Source organism: Sceloporus occidentalis, unplaced genomic scaffold, assembly GCF_023333645.1.
Source record: "Sceloporus occidentalis isolate IW3139 unplaced genomic scaffold, rSceOcc1.0.p SCAF_3, whole genome shotgun sequence".
Lineage (NCBI taxonomy): Eukaryota > Metazoa > Chordata > Lepidosauria > Squamata > Phrynosomatidae > Sceloporus > Sceloporus occidentalis.
The window spans coordinates 62,319,414-62,341,910 of NW_028316983.1; the positions used below are offsets into that span (position 1 = coordinate 62,319,414).

General features: G+C 40.8%; 1 protein-coding gene across 3 annotated transcripts in view; it reads right to left on the reverse strand.

The window, feature by feature from the left end:
- Positions 1–22,497, reverse strand: part of SCUBE3 (signal peptide, CUB domain and EGF like domain containing 3) — a 178,637-nt gene that overhangs the window by 24,429 nt on the left and 131,711 nt on the right. For all 3 annotated transcript variants that reach the window (XM_089514675.1, XM_089514674.1, XM_089514676.1), the window contains 2 exons: positions 17,614–17,736; positions 13,168–13,284 (listed from right to left, as the gene is read on the reverse strand). In XM_089514675.1, coding sequence (XP_089370801.1) covers positions 13,168–13,284; positions 17,614–17,736 — 240 coding nt within the window. The remainder of the gene's footprint in view (positions 1–13,167; positions 13,285–17,613; positions 17,737–22,497) is intronic.

Below are 22,497 nucleotides of genomic sequence, written 5' to 3' on the forward strand. Positions count from 1 at the left end.
AGTTCTTTGAAGGTAGCAGCTTCTTGCTTTTCAGAACTTCACTTAGAGAGGAAGAAATCTGGTAGATTTTCTGAATGTCACTCTACTTTAGAAGCCTTGTTCTGAGTAGAATGTAGAAATACTCTCTCAAGGGCAGAAAAGAGAGAGAGATGGCATTGTTTTAGAAGAGCCAAAGAAATGCCACGTTAGATGACAAAATGTTCACCAATTTCAGGAATCTCTCTCCAACTGTGGCCATTTAGTCACACACACCCTTAAAACAAGACATAGCACTGGAAAGTGTCCCCTTTTTTTCCTTCCAGTCACCATTTAGACATATAATGGTAGACCATTATATTCCTCCTAAAAATCCATCTCAAGCACTTAGTATCTTCACTAGATCTTGGGGTGGTGATTTCCATGAAGCCAACTGTCCTTCACTGTTTTGTCACTGCTGGTTCAAGATTCTTTGGCTGTATCTGCATGGCAGAAATAATCCAGTTTGACATCACTTTAACTGCCATGGCTCAATCTTATGGAATTCTGGGAGTTGTAGTTCTGTGACACAATTAGCTTTCTCTGTTAGAGAACTCTGGTGCTATAACAAACTAGGGCGGGATACAGACGGGCAAAAAGGGGTGTATTCATGATGTCATGAAGGTAGAGCCTTCAGACGGGCCTTACCTGAATGCCGCCATGAACACGCCCCCCGCACGCCCCAAGTGGGAAGAAGCGGCATTAAAAAGGTGCTGCTTTTCTCCGCTTCTTTTCCGTTTGATGCGCAGCTGCGCAGCTCCGTCTGTAAGCTGCTGCACCGGTACGCCAGAATTGCTACGCCGCTAATTTAAGTTACCCATTTAAAAGCTCCGTGTCTGCTGCGTCACATAATGAGTCGGGGTCCTGGAACATGCGCAGTTTGCAGTCAGGCTTTAATTGCAGCGTCAGCTGCCATGCAGGTGTGGAAGCTGCAGCACATTTTAAGACTCCTAACCCTAACCCTAACCCTAACCCTAACCCTAGAGCAACATGTACGCATGCGCTGCTTGGAAAGTTTGGACTTTAAAGTGAACCCCTACACACATTCCTGTGCCATTTTCACCTAACAATAAAAAACGCTAAAACTGTAAATATTTACATATATACAAGGGAGGTGATGGGGGATGGCAGGGGGACAGCGGTGGCAGCGGAGACAGCTGTAGCTGTGCATTGCAGATTCAGCAGGAGCGCGGGGACCAAAGGAGAGGAGGCATCTATGATGCTGGTGACACTGGCAAAGTGCAAGCGGACAAGGATGCCAACACCAGCTGATCACCAGCTGGCAGGAGACCACCATTGTTCTTGGGCAGAGCGGGGGAAAAAGTTTTAAAGGGGCTTGGGCACTTTAAATGTGCCCATAGGCTTTCTGCCGCCGCTGCTTAGCGCTGCAGCTGCACAGCCGCCAGCCGGCAAAGGAAAAAAAAAAGCCCTGTTTTTGGCCGCCCGTGAGGAAGCTGCCTCTCTCTTTGCAGCGTCCTCCGAGGCGGCGGTTTGGAAACTGCGGGTCCGAAACGGACCCAGGTGAGGCGTCTTCACTGCCCCCCATGTGGAAGCCCCATCTCCTGAGCCACGCCCCCGGGGCGGGCGGTCTGGAGGCTCCGTATTCAGCAGAATACACCTCCAAGACGTCTTCCCCTGCCCGTCTGTATCCCGCCTAAAGTTCCCAGAATTCCATAGCACGGAGCCATGGCAGTTATAATAGTGTCAAACTGGATTATTTCTGCAATGTAGATTCGTGATTAGTAGATCCAGCCTATGTCTCAAACATAGGCGGGATATAGACCGCCGCTTTGCGGCGGTTTCCCGCCGGTGCCATTTGCTCCGCGAGGGAGCCGCAGCAGCCAAACTGCGCAGCTCCCGCGCGGAGCAAAAAAGAAGCTCAATTTCGGAGCTTCTTTTTGCGGCGCCTTTATGACATCACAAGGCGCCACTGGCGCATTCGCGACATCATAGGCACCGCGACACGTCTGGACGCTATGCGTCCAGTACGTAAACATGGCGGCCCCCATGCGGAAGGGGCGCCGCCATGTTGTATGTATTCTATACGTACTAGGGTTAGGGGGGTGCGGAAGCACCGCCCCTTCCTAACCCTAGTACATATAGAAGACGTACTATATGGCGGTTTGTATCCCGCCATAGAGTGCCCACGATTGTTCCAGAACTCAAAACTGGGAGAGAGGATCAAATAATTTTCTAAACTAACTGAAAAGCACAGAAAGGTGTGGATTATCTCTGACAGACAAAGCTAAATGTCTCACAAAACTACAATTCCCAGAGTTCCATAGCACTGAGCCATGGCAGTTAAAGTGGTGTCAAACCGGATTATTTCTGCAGTGCGGATGCAGCCTTTGCTGTCTGAACCAGAGTAGCAAACGGAACTCCTTTCCCTTCCTCTTATGCAAGTCAAGATCTACAGAATTCAAAAGAAGGCAAGTTATTTTAACACAAGACAGAAAATCTCACCAGTATCTCTCCGCATCCTTGGCACTATATATATATATATATGTGTGTGTGTGTGTGTGTGTGTGTGTATGTATGTATGACACAAACAGTGCACTGCCCTTTCAGATACCTGCAATCTACTCCATGCTTTTGCAGCTAAATCTTTTTGCATAATAGTAGAGCTGGCCCTGTGATTTGATCGCCAACAACTGGTATTAAGAGGTATGCTGCTTTGTGAACAGAATGTGTGTACACTTAGCTAGTAGTCACTGATAATTAGTTCTAACCAGATCCAGCCGTACCATTAGACAGAGTGAGGCAAGTACCTCAGGCAGCTGATTCTTTATATGAAAGGTAATATTATTAACAGTTAATATTCTTTATTTAATTTTTACTGGCAGAAAGGGAAAGGTGGGCTGTGGGATTAACTGTCACACACAACAAAATATCTTGGTTGGTCTTGGGTGCATTTTGCTTTTTGACATTGCGGACAGGCATTTACTGCTCTGGTTCACACAGCAGAACCTAATATGCCAGTTCTGGTCCTACCCACAATTATTTTGTCTAACACTTTTCAAAACTGTAAGCCACTGGTATTAAACTCTATTCTATGGCCAAAACAATTGCTCTTTCTGGCTTTCCCTTACTGTACATAGTAGTTAAACCTATCTTTCTAATACAGCATTTCTGTTTTCCTCGAGAACCCAAATTGTTTTAAAACTCCAGTAACTGATTCTAAGTATAGATACCAATCATGCATAGCTCAGCACAGTGTAATTCTTTCACATGCAGAGTTATGTTTTACTGAGCCATTTACCATCCCCTGGACCTACTGCAGAGCCACTGAAGTCCCCCAGCAATGGCCATTCCACGTCTGGAGGAGAGTTGGGAGACTCCAGAAGCATCTGGCTATGTCCCTAGCCAGATGTAATGTGAGGACAGGCTCTCAGTAGCTGATATAATCATTTTGCATCTGGCTATGGGGCCATAGAAAGAAGCTTCTGTGATCAATCCCTCTGCTCTCTTCTAGACATGAAATGGTCAATGGAAGGGGGCCTTCACAGCTCTATAGGGAAGAGGAGGCTTTGGTTGCTTAAGATGGATGAAGGAAATATCAACCTCTGCAATCACCAAGAGACAGACATACACAGGCATAAGGTTGATTTATACCAGTGTATGCTATGAACAGGATAACAACCCTAGGATGACAATTGAAGGAAATTAGCCGTGGCATATACCATCAATCTGCATGATATATTGATCAGAGACTTTTGTTATAGACTTGAGCTAATGCTGTGGGTCCAGAATATCAAAGGCCCTTTCCAGAAGAGCACCCTAGTACGTACTGTGTACATACTAGGGTTGCCCGGGGGCGTCTCTTTAAGATGCCCCCAACCCTAGTATGTACACAGTACGTACAAAATGGCGGCACCCATTCTACATGGGCTCCACCATTAGGACGTCATGACCACGCCACCTCCAAACGGAGCGGCACTGACGTAACGTCCTGGCACCACGGAAAGGTGCCTGTGGGAGCTCTGAAATGGAGGACACCCCTTTCCAGGCCACAGGAAGCGGCCTTTTGCCGCTTCCCACAGCCTGGAAAAGCGGAGGATCGGGGCCTCAGGGCTGCTGCTGTGGCAGCTGAGGCCCCGATCTGTCGGGGAAAGGGGCAGGTATAGGCTGCCCCAAAGGGAAGGTGTTTTTATGTCTAACAATGACTTTTCTCTGCGGTGTCCTTCAGCATTGCTTGGCATATCTCCCATATCTCCCTCCATTCCCCTTTTGCTCTAGTCCCCAGGGTTAAATCCCTGGGGAGGGGGGTTCTGCAGCTTAGAGTATTGTCTGAAACCAGCACTGAAGAACAGCTTGGTGGTTTGATGCCATATTTGATAAGATTCTTCTACTGTTTCCAGTGTGGATCATATATTTCTACTTGTGTGTGTGTGCGCGCACGCGTGCATGTGCGCGCACACACATGTGCACACAAGCACACTTAAAGAACACTGAGTGGCTGAATAATTAAGCTATAAAGTAAAGCAGTGATGATGATTGTGTGGCTCCCCAAATATCATTGGACTGCAATTCCCATTAGCTTTATCCAGTATAACCAATAGTGAGATGTACTGGAAGCTGCAGTTCAATGACCTCTGGAGTTAAGCCCTGCTCAGGTCAATGACAAACAACTTAGTGCCAGTGCTTGTCCAATCTTCTTTTTCCCTTTTAAATAATTACCAAGAATTGAGCTTCTAGAACCTCTTCTAGTAACTGACCTAAATTCCTTAGACTCAGTACTTATATAAATATGATGTTATAAAAATAATAAAAATAAGAACACATGTTGCAGGGAAACTGGATGGATTGGTTAGCCTAGAAATTTCTTAGGAGGCTTAGGGACATTGAGGATTGCTTACTTCAGGCAGCCTGTGAAGTCATGGGAGTCATACAAAGTAGTTGTGGTTGAGGAAGTAAAGCTGAGAAAAGAGGTGGGGAAAATCACACACAAGAGTTTGAGATTAGAGGGACAGTCTGCTGCAGGCAGAAGGGTCAGAGCTCTTAAGGAAGTGTAGCTCAGAGGGTGGATCATCAAGGAAAAAAGAAAACACAGAAAGTCCCAGACAGGGTTTCAGGAAAGTATGTTGCACTGAAATAGGGAGGACTGGGAGCTGAGGGTGATGCATATAAAGAAGCAAAATGGAGTTGCAGGAAACTTCATATAACTTTGGAACAGTAAGCACTGTTTGTATAAGAGGGTGTGTAAAGGTGAGAAGGGCAGAAATAACATACTTAGTCCAAATAACTGGGAAAATCTTTGGCTGCAGATGTCTACTCTATAATCGAAGTTCTTACTCATTTCTCTGAGCCAAGGAAAGCAGAATGTAGACAAGCCATAAGTGTACCACAGTCTTCTAATCTTTTCTTTATAACCTTTGCAATCTTCCACTGTCTTTGTTGCTTTCTTTTAAACCATTTTCTATTTGACTATATCCTTCTTAAAGCGCTCCTACCCAAATATAGCATATTACTGCAGCTGAGCCCCAGCTAGTGCCAAGCAAAGCAGAATTGCTGTCTTGTGTCACACACAATATTCCTGTTGATAAAACCCTCAAAATGATGTCTGCCTTCTTCAACAGGAGGCTACCACTTTTCAGCACTCCAATTACTCTTTTCACCCAATCACCCAACCCCATTTTTTATGCCTAATACAGCCTAGCTTTTTCTCTGTTGTGCTGTGCCCTAGCTAGTTAACCCCTTTCCATTTCTATAATTACTGGCCAAGTTTATTTCCTCAAGAGTTAGCGTAGCATTGCAGATAAAGAAACTGTGCAATGAGACTGGAAGATCTCTGTTCAAGCAATGTGTTCACTTGGTGGCTTAAATCAGCTATGTTCTCTTTCAGCTTTACCCTAACCAAATCCTGAAATGTTTTGGTAGAACAAGGCATGCTTTTGCACCAAATTTTCATGGGCAAAATTCAGAGCTTTAGCATATAACAAAGCAGATCACATAACTCTGAAGTCTGGCCTAGTTTAACCCAAGATTAGCCTAAACTTGTTGTTGTTGTATGCCTTCAAATAGTTTCTGACTTCTGGTGACGCTAAGGTGAATTTTCATGGGGACCTCTTGGCAAGTTTCATAAGAGGGAGTGAGACTTGCCCAAAGTCACCCAGTGGGTTTATATGGCTGAGCTGGGATTTGAACCCTTGTCTCCAGAGTTGTAGTCCAATGCTCAATCCGCTACACCATAGTAAGGCAACAGTATATATGTCTGAGTTTTGTGAAGGGTATATTCTTTACCTCTCCATTTATGGCAAATACTATGTGCAATACACTACCATAGCAGGTTTTACAAGGCCAGGCCCTGGAGAGGCATGGGGTAGATGGAGTTATGGGATCAGGCAAGCAAGGAGAATTAGACTTCCTTGCTACTGACGAGGCTCACCTATTGTTATGTGTCTTTTAAGTTTGAGGTGTGTTTCCCATAAGAGAAAATAAGATAAGATGCCTATACTATCCCATAAGATGCCTATACTATGTAATGTCTAATGAAACAAGATGCTTAAATTATGCAAACCTGAGCAGACCTGAGCAGGGCAGTTGATGACAAGGTGACTTGGAGGTCTCATTCATAGGAGAGCCATAAATCACAGTGGTCTTGATGGCCATTAAAGAAAACAATAAAGTCATTTGCTTATTTTTCATTCAAATAAATTTCCTGAAATTAAAAAACATAAGAAATCCTTAAGGAAAACGTTCAGGTTGTTTTGCTTACTAGATAATACTGCTGTTTACAGCCTCGAGAGGTCAAGTGACCAAAATGGTAAACTCCAAAAAATTCTAACTAAATATATATCAACAAGTGTAGGCAATGAACTTTCAGCTCCTCAACTAGGAGATGGGGTGAGACAACCCTACCAGTTTCAGTAGGGATGTAAAAAATAGTTGGTTAACTTTTTGCCTTTGATAAGAAAAATAAAATAGTAGGGGGGGGGAAGGGGGCAACTGCAGCAAGATTATTCATCTCTAGCATAAGAGTTAAATGATGAGTGCTCTTCTCATCAATTTCGGCAAGAAGGTTCTCTGAAAAAATAGCCATCTTCCCACACCATTAAGCAAATTTCTCCCTCTCTCTCTTTCACACACACACACAGAGAGAGAGAGAGAGAGAGTTGTATATCCATAGAAGAACCAAATGACAAGATTATTAATAAAAAATGATAGAAACAAATCCATCCACTGCTTCTGCTTTTAAAAGTTCTATGGAAGGGGGCAACAGTAACTACTGTTTGCGCGCGCGCACGCACGCACGCACGCGCGCGCGCACACACACACAGAAATCTGCTTTGTAATTTATACAAAAATTTGCTTTTGCTTCAGAAATACGAATGCATCTGCAACAGTGTATAAAAACTTAACATCTTGCCTAGTAAAGAAGAGAAAGAAATAAGCTTTTTATTCTTCCTTGTAAGACCCACATAAACAAGGATTTTTATCCCTGGTGTCGAGGACTTAAGTGTGTGTGTGTACACAAGAGTGCCTTGAAGTCACCTGTTGATTTATGGCAACCCCATGAATGTCATAGGCAAGGAATACTTAAGAGGTGGTTTTGCCAGTTCCTTCCTCTTGGATCTGGTGCCTTTAGGATATTTAGGCTGGTATCTTGGATTAAATGGTCTGGTTAGTACATCATAGTAACGTAGGTGCATGCTGCCCAATTGCGATGGCTGGTTAGATCAAAACTAGGGACTTCATAACTTGTTTATTGTGATGTGCAAATCTCTAAGGGAAATAAGCAGAGATTTAACCCTAAAAGAAACACTGAGTTATTTCTCTGATTTGTCCAAGGAGAGAGAAACCAGGCAGACTGTTCCTTATGCATTCACATGCCCCAATAAATAAATCACAGACTGGTTTATTTAGCTACTCTGACAGTAAGCAAGTCTGATTAGTTAGCTTGTTCCAGTATGGCACCTTATCCTTAATAAGACAAATTTCTCTTGAATTTCTTCTTGTTCTAACTGCTTGAACATGGTCAGTGATACCATGAAACCCACTATCAGCAAAGGCCTTACGTGGAATCAAAATAACAGAAATACAGTCGGTGGCTTAGAACAATCACTCTCACAGATTCATTCAATTCGCACACACACACCCCTCCACCAAAAATCTACTAAGAGTAGAACAAAGCCACCTTGGGTTTGCAGACTCTGCTTTTACTAGAATGCTTCTTGTGTTTCTAGGTTTAGTAATACTGCACTAGAAGTGTGGGAATCTCCTGCACCTATGTATCCCTAAGTCCTATAGCTAAAAACACTTCTGTGGCAAGTTGCCATTTCAATACAATAACCCTTTTTTAGAAGTACAATTACAAGTAGACATTTTCCCCATATTACAAAATGTGCCACATCTGTAGTGATGCCAGAAAAATCCATCTAGAATTATCTCTTTGTGATGTGAATTCTAGGGTCACACCTGTGATCCATAGATAAGCTATGCCTATTATCATGTGAAAGACCGAACAAAATTGCATAAACCAAGAAAGCTTTGTCTGAAAACTATAGAGGTAATCTGTAATTGGCAGGCACAGAACTTCTGCACACTTTGGAATAGACATCAAATAATTGTCTAAACAATGTTTAAAAAGCTACGTGTGTATGTATGTCAACATTGGCCTATGAACAATATGTTATTTCTGGTTACATTTCAAAACACAGAAGTCCACAAATCTGCACCTATTCAATAGGGAAGGTGAATTTAGCCTACTGGAATTTGTTTGCCATTTTGTGTGCATGTTTGTGTGTGCATAATTGCTGAAGTCTGTTTATCCATCTGCCTTAATCGGTGTAATCTAGGGCATCTTGAGAGACATAACTCTCTCTTGGATTTACCATGGCAAGTTGCATTGCTGTAGCAACATGCTCCAACAAACTCCTCTATGCTTTCCATCTGCCCTTCCATTTTTCTTGCTGGCACAACCCCAAACCTCTTTTACTCCCGCCCCTCTCCATTACAGAACTGTAAAACTTTCGAAGTCCCCCTCCTCCCCTCTCAAATTCTGTGCCAAAAACTCACAGTGTGGATTTCCCCACCCCCCGTCCCATCGGACAAACACAAATAGCGCCTGTCGCCTTGTTTACAGCTGCAGAGACAAATGTCTGGCCCTGCCACTCTGTAAAGAACAGCAGGCATCTTTTAGGGAACATCATTCATTTTATGTTCCCTAATTGGACAAATTAGGTGAAGACTAGAAAGAACTTCACACTGAACATTTCTACATAAACTATAATATACAATTCTCCGCACACCTCAAGCAAGGGCAAATAGAGTCCATAAACCACAGCAGACACACCATGGAAGGGGCTAGCAGAGCAAAGGCTGCCTGGACCTCAGAAAATCAGTGTTTTGGACTAAAAGCCTTAGAATCCCTCAAGCAGTATGGGCAGTTCTGAGAGTTGCAGTCCAAGTTGTGGTAGCTGCAGACCAATAAAACTAGTGAGTCCAGACTCAGAATGCTTGGCCAAGGCCACCGAAATGCACTATGGGGGAACTCAGTGACAGAGACCAGGCTTTGCAAAAAGGTCACAGGTTTGTTCCCAATGTTTTCAGTCCAAAAATGGTACATCAGATGTCTGCCCAAGAATCTTGGCACTAAGAACAGATAATTCTTGACCATTCGGCCCAATAGTATTACTCAGTAGAAAGCTTCATGCATTCATTATGTCTACTGTTGATGTGAAAAGGTTCTAGCAAATGTTTAGTTTTACTCATCTTTGCAATAAACATATTTACTTTTGTTCTTCTGGCTGAAAATATAGTATCACTCAAACAGAAGCCCTGGGATACCAGATATTCAATAACTGTGGTACATATGCAGCCAATGTCCTATGTTCTAAAAGGTTCTCCATTTCTGGGCTTGTAGATTTTCACAAGTCTATGCTGATAACATTGCTGTCTGCATGACCACACACTGGTTATGCTGGTATGACCATATCATCCTAGTCACATCTACACCATGGAAGCTGATGGACCTAAATTTGCAATAATATATTACAGAACATCAGTTGCCTTACTTCACTACACATTCTAAAGCAGATAGAACATGTTTTACTATCAACATATCTGTGTGGGTAGCAATTCAACTCCAAGCTTTCTTGAATGAAGCTGATCATTTGAACCTTTTCAAATCCTGGTTCATGTCAGCTTTTGTATGGAAATAGCCTTGATCAGTTACTTATTCCAAGAACTAAACAGAGATGATTTTGGACTTGGCACTGCTTTTGACAGAGTAGTGATTTTGGACCTGGCATTGTTCACACTGAGAGCCCTGGCAGCAGAAAAGAAGGGGTGGGTGGTGGTGGTTGTGGCTGCAGGGATTTGCTGCCATTGCCTGGCAGCTAGCCAGGCAGGAAATGGAGGCAATGATGGCAGGGATGGCAGGGGTCTATGGCGCTGCTGGTGGTACCTTCTTTTCCCAGCCAGCCAGCTGCCCTACCAGACCTGGAAGGACAGCAGTACCATATCCCCACAGTGGGTAGAGAGTCTGATGGGTGTCATCCCATTCTGAGGTGCCACCCAGTGCAGTCCACATCCCCTGCACCCCCCTAGTGATGCCCCCAACACTGATCCATCACTTCCTGGCTAGAATACTACAACCAATCTACGTGGAGCTGCTCTTGGAGACAGTTTGGAAATGGAAACTAATTTAAAACATGAAGCCAGATTATTTTTTGATGTGTTCTTTGCTGAACATATTACAGCAGTCTTACGCAGTACTGTAGCTGTCATTCATGTTGAGCCCAATTCAAGGCAGTACCCTTATGAAAACCTAAACTAGAGCATGGGAAAATATGACCTACAGGTTACATGCACCCCCATATCTTTTTGTGAGTGTGTCCCTCCCCTCAAAAAACCTAATTAGATTTTTCCAAGAATGCGAGAGAGAGAGAGAGAAAGAGAAAGAGAGAGAGAGAGAGAAGGGAAGAGAAGAGAAGTTAAAAAGCCATCCTAGAAATCTCCGAGCATGCTTTCAAATACAGAGTTTGGCCACATCTCATCCCCTGTGATCATTGGAACATCTCCCAAATGATCTTAAATAGAAACTGGAAGTGGTGTGATATCACCAGCAACACAGAAAGTGCATCCTACAGGGGTGGGGTGAAGATTGGCCAATTGCTCACCCTTGGATTAAACAACTTGGTATCAGTACATTCATGGTGTAGTGGTTTGAGCATTGGAGTACAACTCTGGAGAGCAGGGTTCAAATATGCACTCAGTCAGGGAAGCCCACTGAGTGACCTTGGGCAAGGCACACTTTTTTAGCCTCCAGAGGTTGACAATGGCAAAGCCCTCTGAAGAAACTTGCCAAGAAAACCCTGTGATACATTTGCCTTAGGGTCGCCATAAGTCAGAAATGACTTAAAGGCACACCACACATTCTTGAAATACTGCCTCTCCTATATAAACCATACCTGTAGTTTTTGATCTGTTTCAAAGGATGTGCCCCAGCACCAAAAATAGGTTAGGGATTTCTCTGTAGCAGCATCCTAGCTTCAGAATCTCTACCATGATGATGTTGCATTGATGCAATCTCTGTTTTAGATGGCTGTTATAACTGTTTGTTCCACTGGGCCTTTGGTGCTTTTAACAGCAACTAATCCTTCTCTCTGGGTTTTTTTAATTAAATACAGTGTTTCTTCTGCTCTCAATCTATTCCTTAGCATTACATTGTTTTAAAGTTTTTAAATTGTCTAAATTTGGACTGTTCCCGATTAGTACAAAGAAGCTAGAGTTCTCAAAACAGAGTGTCTTGATTATTGCCTCTTGACTCCAGTATCTCTAGAATCAGGCGTATGGTAGGTTGTGGATAGAAAGCCCTAAGACACTGTAAGCAATTGGTCAAAGGTCATTCTGATGCCATGGTACTGTGGACTACTTGGGCAATCATCATTCCGATCTCTCCAGTGCATTTGCTCACTATGGTCTCTGGATGTTCTGACACCCCATGATCATGCCTTCTTTGTTAAAGGAATGATGTTCTAAAAATCATAATGTATTGTCGAGGATTATCTTTGCTCCCTACTTCTATCCTGTGAGAAAGAATGATCAAGGAACCCAGTATGAAACAAGAGTACTGAAACATACAAGTCCTTTCTGTTTTGCTTGTTCGTTTGCTGCTGTAATGTATTCTTTTTCATTATCCTATAAAAAACCCAAAAAAAACCCCACGCTTTCAGTGGGAATAAAATATTGCTGCTGCTGGTGCTAGGAATTGCAACTGAATGCTGCAGGACAACAGAAACACTGTATGGTTAATTTAAAAGAAAAGAAAAGAAAGAACTACAGCAACAAATATAGCAGCCAACAGCAACTCTTCTTCTGTTTGGTGACCTCCTCTGTCTAGCATAAATGTCTTCTGAAGATAAAACAAGTTCTGTATAAATAACAACAACAACAACAATTCTATTTCTTTATATCCTGCCTTGGCTATATCATGGCTAACAAAGTTTAAAACAGTCTAAGTTAAAACAATATGAAACATGAAAAATACAAAATTTAAAAAACAAAGAATTAAAACATTACATTAATAAAATTTAAAATTTAAAACTCTTCAAAACAAAAACAAAACAGCACCTATTGTCAATATGCAAAAGCCTGGCAGCTGTCAAAAACAGCCATCTTGGCCTCTCTAGGAAGGAGTTCCAAAGCTTGGGAGCAGCCACAGAGAAGGTCCTCTCTCTTGATCCCACCAAACACACCTGAGAGGTTGGTGGGACAGAGAGAAGGGCCTCTCCAGATGATCTCAACACTCTAGTGGGATCATATAGGGAGATACTGTCCTTCAAATAACCTGGACCCAAGCCAAATAGGGTTTTATAGGTCAGTATTATCTTGTAACAGAAAGCATTTAAGTCATATTTTGGGAGTGAGACATTATGAGAGTACCAAATATGCAACCCTTTTCTTACTTCAGTTTGGGTCTTGGGCTTTTTGGTATTCTCCATTCTCTACTCTGTGCAGTTAAATATCCTCATAAAAGGACTCCTAAGGGTCACATAGTAGTACAAAAAGATGGACCCTGCTCTGTTTCAAAAGATGAACTCTCCCAGGTATATCTGTCTATAACTGAAGATAAGAGACATGAGACACCCCCCCACCCAAAACAAAATCTGAATTCTGAAGCCTACAGATCCACAGTTGTCACACTGATACCTCCACAGTGGGTGAGTCCATACAGCGTGTAGCCTTTGTGACATAGGCACTGGAAGCTCCCTGGTGTGTTTACACAGATGTGGTCACAGGTTCTGTCAAAGGAGCATTCATCGATATCTGGGGACGGGAAAAGAGAGCATAAACCACATTCCAGCAAGTAGGCAGCCTCCTCCTGGAGGCCTGGATTACTTTACTTCCTTATTAGTCAAAAATTGTCTAATGCCAAGAGAACATTCTTGATTTTGGACATGATTTTGGACTAGTCACACATACAAATAGCCTGTCCCTCTCTCAATGAGAAAATGATGTTTGTTTCTATGAGATTCTTGGAAGAGGGATGGGATAAAAATTGAATGAATAGATAAACAAAAAAGGGCAGCTTCGTTTCCCCCACCATTTCAATATATGCTGAGTGAATTGTGATAGTGAGTGTGAGTACAGAATGGGGAACTGGAAGGAAGATGGTAATTATTTCTGATTAATTAACACAGCCGGTGAAACTATGAGCTTGGTTATGACCGGGTCACAAGATCAAAGACCTACTCTAATAGAACTTATTAGGCAAGTCTCAGATCTGAATCCCAGAGCTCTCTCAAAAACTGAAAGGGGAGCAGAAAGACTAGGAAGTTTTTCTTTATTGCACGTCCAGTGAGATGCTCAGAAAGAACCTCAACCACCAGCACCAGCAGAACATAAGCCTTCCTGGTAGAGTTTTAATTACAGGAGACTTGTCCTTTGAGGGATTTGGGCTGAGAAACAAAGACTGCTTGCCAAAACCAATCTATTGGCCTCATGTTTATCTCATTGGTCTTATTAATTTAAATTCCACAATCTCATTAAGAAAGAAAATCACCAAGATTGAACCTGGATGGAGATGAAAGAGGTCACAATCTAAGCATATAGCAACTCTCCCTGCCTCAACCCCCAACACACACCCAAACTCCCTCAGGCCAGGCTCTCAGAAGAAAACACCTGCACCAGATCAGATGTCAACAGAAGTCTGCCCCAGCCAGTAGAGGCGGGGGTGAAACTGCTGCTGATTCAGAGAAGCAGGACCTGATGCTGAATACAGTTGCATACCCGAGCCAAAGCTCATTTAAAGTCCTGGGTCATGAAATGCTGTCATGACAGTCAGTGCATGGGGGCGAGCTAACATTCTGCATATACTGTATGTCTTTAAGATAGTGCAGAGGAAGAGAAATTCCATTCCTTTTTTTTACTGTGGGGCATGCTGAAAAAAAGTATAGGAAGATAGGATTACTATAGCAGAGTGGTATTAGACACTACAGAGATCTGCAGTCTGTTGAAGGAAACCTTTCCCCATCAGACCCTCTGGTGGTCTTTGATTTTATTGGATTTGCTTTTTGTGTAGCTATTATTAAAGTTTTATTGTGTTTGTTTTGAGCTGTAATTACTTAAGGTTATACTTTTTATGAGGTTGTTCTTAATTGTTTTTCTGTAAGATACCTTGAGGGCTTTAGGCAGGCATCTAAATTTAAATCAATAAAACAGAATGGTTGTGTTACAGCATGGAAGAACTGGTTTATAATGCATTCCATGTTAAAAGGAAAAGACAGATTTTTAAGGTATTGCTCTCTTCTCTCATTTTTTCCCCTTCATCAAAACAACCAGTGCTCTCACAAGTACAAATAGGAATAAATATTTTCTTTTCTTTTATTCTGATCTGTACTATTATGTCTGAGAAGAGATTCACATTGACAGTTTTGAAAATTGTACACTTTCTGTCTCAACCAGAGTCTGAGTGAGTGTGTGTGTGTGTGTGTGTGTGTGTATAATGGAATTTATCAAATATGTTACTTAGGGATGCATCTACACTGTAGAAATAAAATGCCACTTGACATCACTTTAAGTGCTGTGGCTCCAACCTATGCAATTCTGTGATTTGTAGTTTTATAAGGTCTTTAGCCTTCTATGCCAAAGAATGCTGATGCCTCACAAAACTACAAATCCCAGAATTGGCATGAAGGCATGGAAGTTAAAGTTGTGTCCTACTGCATTATTTCTACAGTGTAGATGCACCCTTAGTGTCACATTATACCTGCCTCCCACAGGATTTTTTTTAACAACATATGTGTTAAAAAATCTTTCACATTTATCACAAGGCTGGGTGTTAATGTTGCAATATTTTAAAAATATATATTTTTATTTAACAAACATGAACATACACCTTTATCAAGTATGTACATTTTTACACATTTAAGGTGATAGGTAGTTAATTGAAAAGGTTTCATGATGATGTCAATAAACAATAATAATGTTAATAAAGAACAATAGATAATTATAACCATGTAACAATAAAATTAATTAATTAATTAAAGACAGAAAGTAATTAAATGATTTCAATCAAGACCATAAGAAGCAGTACAGACCCGTAATTGAAGCCTGATTTGGAAATCAATGTTGTCGTTTTTTTAATGTTCTGCATTTACACCTGTCCAGATGATATAAGGGCTTTCTTTCAGGTTTATACACTGAAAATTCTGAATAACCATATCCCACATTCCCTACCTGCCTCATCTACCCTTGATCTCCAATTCCAGATCTAACAACTCTCTAAAGTTTTAATTAAATCCAGACATATTTTTATACTCTTGCATCAATTTTATTTCTACTATATGAATATAACCTATATTCATTATATTTATATGCATTAATTTTGTGCTTGTATTATAAAACATCTAGAACTACATGTTATGAGGTAAACCCAAGCTTCCTTAAGTAAAGTATGTGATTGTGAGTAGGGGGGGAGGGCACACAGAAGTGCTGCTGGAGGGGTATATTTCAAAGAACATGCAAGTAGGGTACTCTTGCTTGTTACTTTGTTCAGACATCTTCCCCTCTGGCCATCTCCCACACTCAATGGACTCCAAGATATACAATTAACATACTAAGTTGGATATGTGGCTGTGAATGTGCCCATGCATAACAGTAAATGACATACAGAGGAATATTGTCTCTGGTATGAAAGGAACACATACACGCATACACACACATCATAACCAGTTGTCAATAATCTTCCCTGAATTTTGTTGTATCTCATTTAGAAGCTGTCAAAGTTGGCAGTCATTAGCATTACTTGTGGTAGTGAATGCCACAGTTGCACTATGCTGTATGAAGATGTATTTTCTTTAATCTGCCTTAAATCTCCCATTATTCACTTTTAGTGGTTGATCCTTGGTTCTAGTATATCAAAGAGGGAGATAACCTTCTCTAGACCATGAGTAATTTTATGTAGCTCTGTCATGTCTCGCTTAGTTACCTTTTGTTTCAAGCTAAATAAACCCAAATGTCACGAGCATGTTGCTTCAATCTTTTTATCATTTAGGTTGATCTTTACCAGTGACATCACTGCAGGAGTGCAGATCACTCCAGGTGATACCCAGAAGAGGGCAATGTGTGCCCTTGCCGGCTGCTCCATCCCTGGGCTTCCTCTCAAGGGAGAAAGCCCAGGGACAGAGGATCAGGAGGGGTGCATGTGCACCCTTCCTGCACTGGGTGACACCATAGTTAGTGATGCCATTGCTCTTTGCAGCACCTTTTGCAGATGTCCATCATACTCTTCCTTGTGCAATCGCTAGAATAATGCACAGTATTCAAAGGTTGTCACACCATAGATTTGTAGAACAATATCATATTGACAGTTTTATTTTTACTTCATTTTCTAATTGTGCACAGTATAAAATTTGCCTTTTTAAAATAGCAGCCACAAATTAGGTTGACTTTAAAAAAAAGTCAAGGTGTCCAAGATTGTTTTGGTCTAGCACTTTCAGCTCAAGGAAGGTGCAGTACTTCCTTGAAAATGTTGGTCCGTAACTTCTAGACTTTGGTCCATGTGTTTATCTTACTGAGAAGAGACTACATGAAATTAGAACTGCAAACTCAAAACTATGGAAACACACTGAAATCCAAAGTCTGATAGAAGAATTGGTAAAGTATTGGCTATAAAACCTATGTATGCACTACTTCTCTTTTAAGTTAGTCAGAACCTGGAAAACAGCAGTCTCAATACTAATTTCTTACCATTAATTCAGCAATTAATTAATTGACATTAAATATTTTAGTGAGAATTGTTACATTAATTCATTATGTTAACCATTAATGACAGTTAATATGTAACTGGTTTTCAAGTTTAAAATTTAAAATAAAAAATAGTTTTAAAAAATTAAATTATTAAAAATGGCTCAAATGACTCCTCAAAATTATTTCCAAATTAACATATGAAATCAACACAGTAATATTAAGCATTACTGAATCCATTGATGTCATTTAAATAGTTAAATAAAAACACTTAAAATCATTGTTAATTATTAGGGGAATAAATTAATTTTAATAAATTACTTCAAAGTTCTAAGCAAAATGCTTATATCTTCACATCCAAACAACAGTTACACAATTCTTTTCAACAAGACACTGAAAAGATTTTACCTTGACAGGTCCTTTCATTGATCAGCAGCTTATATCCCTTCTTACAACTGCATTCAAAACTGCCTACTGTGTTCCTGCAGATGTGATCACAGCCGCCATTGTTCAACCTACATTCATCAATATCTGTGACCAAAAGGGGGGGGGGGAAATAGGGCAAAACAGGCTTAAGTAGGAGAAAAATGCAAGGGGTAAAATGAAAATTGTTTAATTAGTGCCTACAAATTCACCTATAATGATTCAGCAAGGAAAAGGAATAATGATCCCAATGCCTATGCTCAGTTTTCAACTATATACAATGTTTCCAGATATGCTTTATTATAGTGAAATCGCTCTGCATCATTCACATAATTGTTCAGGGAAGTCCAGACAATGGTTGCATCCACAATGCAGAAATAATCCAGTTCGACACTACTTTAACTGCCATGGCTCAGTGCTATGGAATTCAGAGAATTATAGTTTTGTAAGACATTTAGCCTTTTCTGACAGAGAGCTCTGGTACAACAACAAATGGCAATTCCCAGAATTCCATATCATTGAACCATGGCAGTTATTTTTTTCCCAACAACAACAATATTTATTATGGCACACAGCCAGCACAAAGCAGTAAAGGGTATTCAGGAAATTCAAGGAAAATATGCTCATGTGTACACAACGTAAGTAAAATGTGGTCACAAAATTTGACCTCAGGATATGTAGGCTATATATATATTTGCTGTAAGAAAAGCCGCTAATATTCTAAAATATAAATTTAGCATAGACATTTAACTAGCCACGATCGACACATCTATCTCTTGGGAGATCGTTTCAGGAACATGTAAATTTGATAACCCTTTATGTTATAAAAATTTTTAAATATAAAAATTTATACAAATTCTTATGTATTAACATAATTATGCAAAGTTATATGGTATGAATTCAAATGATAAGACAAAAATCTTATGGGTTATTTACAGCAATTTGGCCATAAAATGTTGATAACAATTACTGCATCTGTTTAAAAAAAGAATTTACAACAGGTGATAGCAGCTGCAAAAAATTTAGCAGCTATAAAAGTTATATATTCACTACAGTCTGCAAGAAAGTAGTTAACATAAAATTTCTCCTGTTTACCAGCCAGGTAGCTGATGAATAATTGGGATTATATGAGTAGCATGTAATTCTGTATATAAGCAGCAACTAAAGAGGACACAACTGATTGGTTCAATTTCCTCTGAGCCACAAGGGCAATATTGACTATGGTAGGGAATCTTTTTGAATCTGCCCTCCAGGATGGGAGATGGAAGGGTGTTGAATCTAGCTAACATGAAAGCCCTCCTGAACTTTGGGATATTCAAATACACAAAATATCTAGCATGCTTACCAGGCCTTCCAGATTCCCCAATCATAGAATCGTAGAGTTGGAAGAGACCACTAGGGCCATCCAGTCCAACCCCCTGCCATGCAGGAAATCCAAATCAAAGCATCCCTGACAGATGGCCATCCAGCCTCTGTTTAAAGACCTCTAAGGAAGGAGACTCTATCACCCTCCGAGGGAGTGCATTCCACTGTCGAACAGCCCTTACTGTCAGGAAGTTCCTCCTAATGTTCAGGTGGAATCTCTTTTCCTGTAGCTTGCATCCATTGTTCTGGGTCCTGTTCTCTGGAGCAGCAGAAAACAAGCTTGCTCCCTCTTCAACATGACATCCTTTCAAATATTTAAACAGGGCTATCATATCACCTCTTAACTTTCTCTTCTCCAGGCTAAACATCCCCATCTCCCTAAGTCGTTCCTCATAGGGCATGGTTTCCAGACCCTTCACCATTTTTGTTGCCCTCCTTTGGACATGCTCCAGTTTCTCAATGTCCTTTCTGAATTGTGGCGCCCAGAACTGGACACAATATTCTAGGTGGGGCCTGACCAAAGCAGAATACAGTGGCACTATTACTTCTCTTGATCTAGACACTATACTTTTATTGATGCAGCCTAAAATTGCATTGGCCTTTTTAGCTGCCGCATCACACTGTTCACTCATGTTCAACTTGTGGTCTACTTGGACTCCTAGATCCCTTTCACACGTAGTTTCATTCAGCCAGGTGTCACCCATCCTATATATGTGCATTTTATTTTTCTGCCCTAAGTGCAATACCTTACATTTCTCCGTGTTGAATTTCATTTTGTTAGCTTTGGCCCAGCTTTCTAGTCTATTCAGGTCATTTTGGATCTTGATCCTGTCCTCTGGGGTATTAGCTATTCCTCCTAATTTGGTGTCATCTGCAAATTTGATAAGTATGCTCCCAATTCTGTCATCCAGGTCATTGATAAAGATGTTGAATAGCACTGGGCCCAGGACAGAGCCCTATGGGACCCCACTGGTCACTTCTCTCCAGGATGAAAAGGAGCCATTGTTGAGCACCCTTTGGGTTCGGCCGGTCAACCAGTTACAAATCCATGTAACAGTTACCTTGTCTAGTCCACATTTTACAAGCTTGTTTGCAAGAATGTCATGGGAAACCTTGTCAAAGGCCTTACTAAAATCAAGATATACTATATCCACAGCATTCCCTTCATCTACCAAGCTGGTAATTCTGTCAAAGAAAGAGATTAGATTTGTCTGGCATGACTTGTTTCTCTGAAACCCATGTTGACTTTTTGTGATTATGGAATTGCCATCTAGATGTTCACAGACTCTTTGTTTAATTATCTGCTCCAGAATCTTTCCTGGTATTGATGTCAGACTAACTGGACGATAATTGTTGGGATCCTCTTTTTTCCCCTTTTTGAAGATGGGGACAACGTTTGCCCTCCTCCAGTCTGCTGGGATCTCTCCTGTTTTCCAGGAGTTTTCAAAGATTATTGCCAATGGCTCTGATATTACATTTGCCAGTTCTTTTAATACCTTGGATGGAGTTCATCTGGTCCCGGAGACTTAAATTCATTTAGATTAACAAGGTGTTCCTCTACTATCTCTTTACTTAGAATACAGGGCTGACTGACCTTTATGAATTTCATAATCGATGTCCCTAATTTGCTGCGAGATGACAGATTTTGCCTTGTCATAGCCTAGCGAGGATAGTAATGTCAGGGAGAGCCCAATAGAGGAAAGTTTCAGAGTCAAGGATTTCTTCCAAGAAGAAATAAAAGGACCTGTTAGAATTAATGGGGCTAGGCCAACCGGGACAAAAAGCAGTTTAGCCATTGGTTGAATTTACGGATCCATATGCGTGCCTCAATAGATAATAAACCAGCTTCTAAACGAAGGGTAGCATTGGGGACACAATTTGAAATACCTAGAATCATTCTTAAAAAAATTGTTTGAACAATCTCAAAAGGAGCAAAACTACTGAAAGTACAAACCTCAGAACAATATAGTAGTTGTGCTAAAATCTTGGCAACAAAGACCTGGAGAGCCACTGGGATGTACTGACCTCCCTTATTATAAAAGAAAGAACATAAAGCCTTAATGCTTCTTTGAGTATTCAATACCGCATTCCTTTGGTGTAGTTTAGTAGTTCCCTTATCATGAAATGTAATACCTAGGTATTTATAGAAAGACACCTGCTCTATATGGTTATTGTCTAGAGTCCACTTGCACCGTAAACGACTTTTAGAAAAAAACATAACTTTGGTTTTATTATAGTTAATTTTTAATCCGTCGTTTGTACAATGGTTTGCCAGGGCTCTCAAAAGTCTGTTCAGGCCTATTCTCATATGTGACATGAGTAACACATCGTCTGCATAAGCGAGTATTGACAGAGGTTTGTTTGACAGTGTCGGAATATGTGATAGTATCTCTGATAGGGTCATAATCATAGAGTTAATATAGAAATTAAAAAGAGTGGGCGCTAAAACACAACCTTGTCTGACACCATTAAATGAGGGGATAGGTCTTGTCATATTACCATGATTATTGCATCAAATAGTTAACAAGAGTTCTCATGCAGTTTACGAATTAAGGTTAGTAACCATTTGTCAACATTAGTGGCTGCAAACTTTTTCCAGAGTTTGTCTCTTGGGATAAGATTGAATGCAGATTACAAGTCAACAAAGGCCGTAAAAAGTACACCTTTAGCTGAAGCAATGTATTTCTCGGTGAGATGTTTAAGAACTAAGGCTTGGTCAACTGCAGATCGACTGTTTCTGAAACCAGCCTGTTCCTCCCTGATGATGTCCTCTTCTTCAAGCCAGTCTTGAAGCTTGTCTAATAGATGTAATGCATACATTTTACTTATGATATTAAGAAGGCTGATGGGCCTATAATTTCCAGGGTCACATTTATCACCTTTTTTATATATTGGCACAATAATAGCAAGACCCCAGTCCTCCGGAATGCAAGTTGTTTGGTCTATGGTGGTAAATAAGACAATAAGTATTGGGATCCACAATTTAATGTTGGTTTTGAACACTTCGGAAAGAATGTTATCACATCTGGGGGCTTTCCCTGACATGAGTCTGGAAATCAGGTTTTTAATTTCCAGCTCAGAGACTGGCGGCCATTTCGGAAGTTTTTCGATATCAGCAAAAAGAGGTTATAGCTGCACTGAAGTTGGTCTTACAATTTACTGTAATGTTGTTCCCAGCAGCTTGCAGAAATATAGTATTTTATATCTATAGAATTCGGCCATCCTTTAGATACGATTTTCCAAAAAGAAGTTGTATCCTTGGTTTTAGCTGCTATTATTAAATTTGTCCAGGACCTGTCTTTTTTGTTGTTGTTTTTATCAGTCTCTTATAGCTTTTCTTTATTTTAAATCATTCGGAGGGAATCATTTGTAGATTTCTTCATCCATATTCCCTAAACTTCACCACCAGGACCTGCTTCATATTGAGGCAGTCGCGGTTTTTGATCTTTGAGGCATGTTGGATATCCTGTGGACAGTTGGTCAACTCAGCAAGTTCTTAATTAT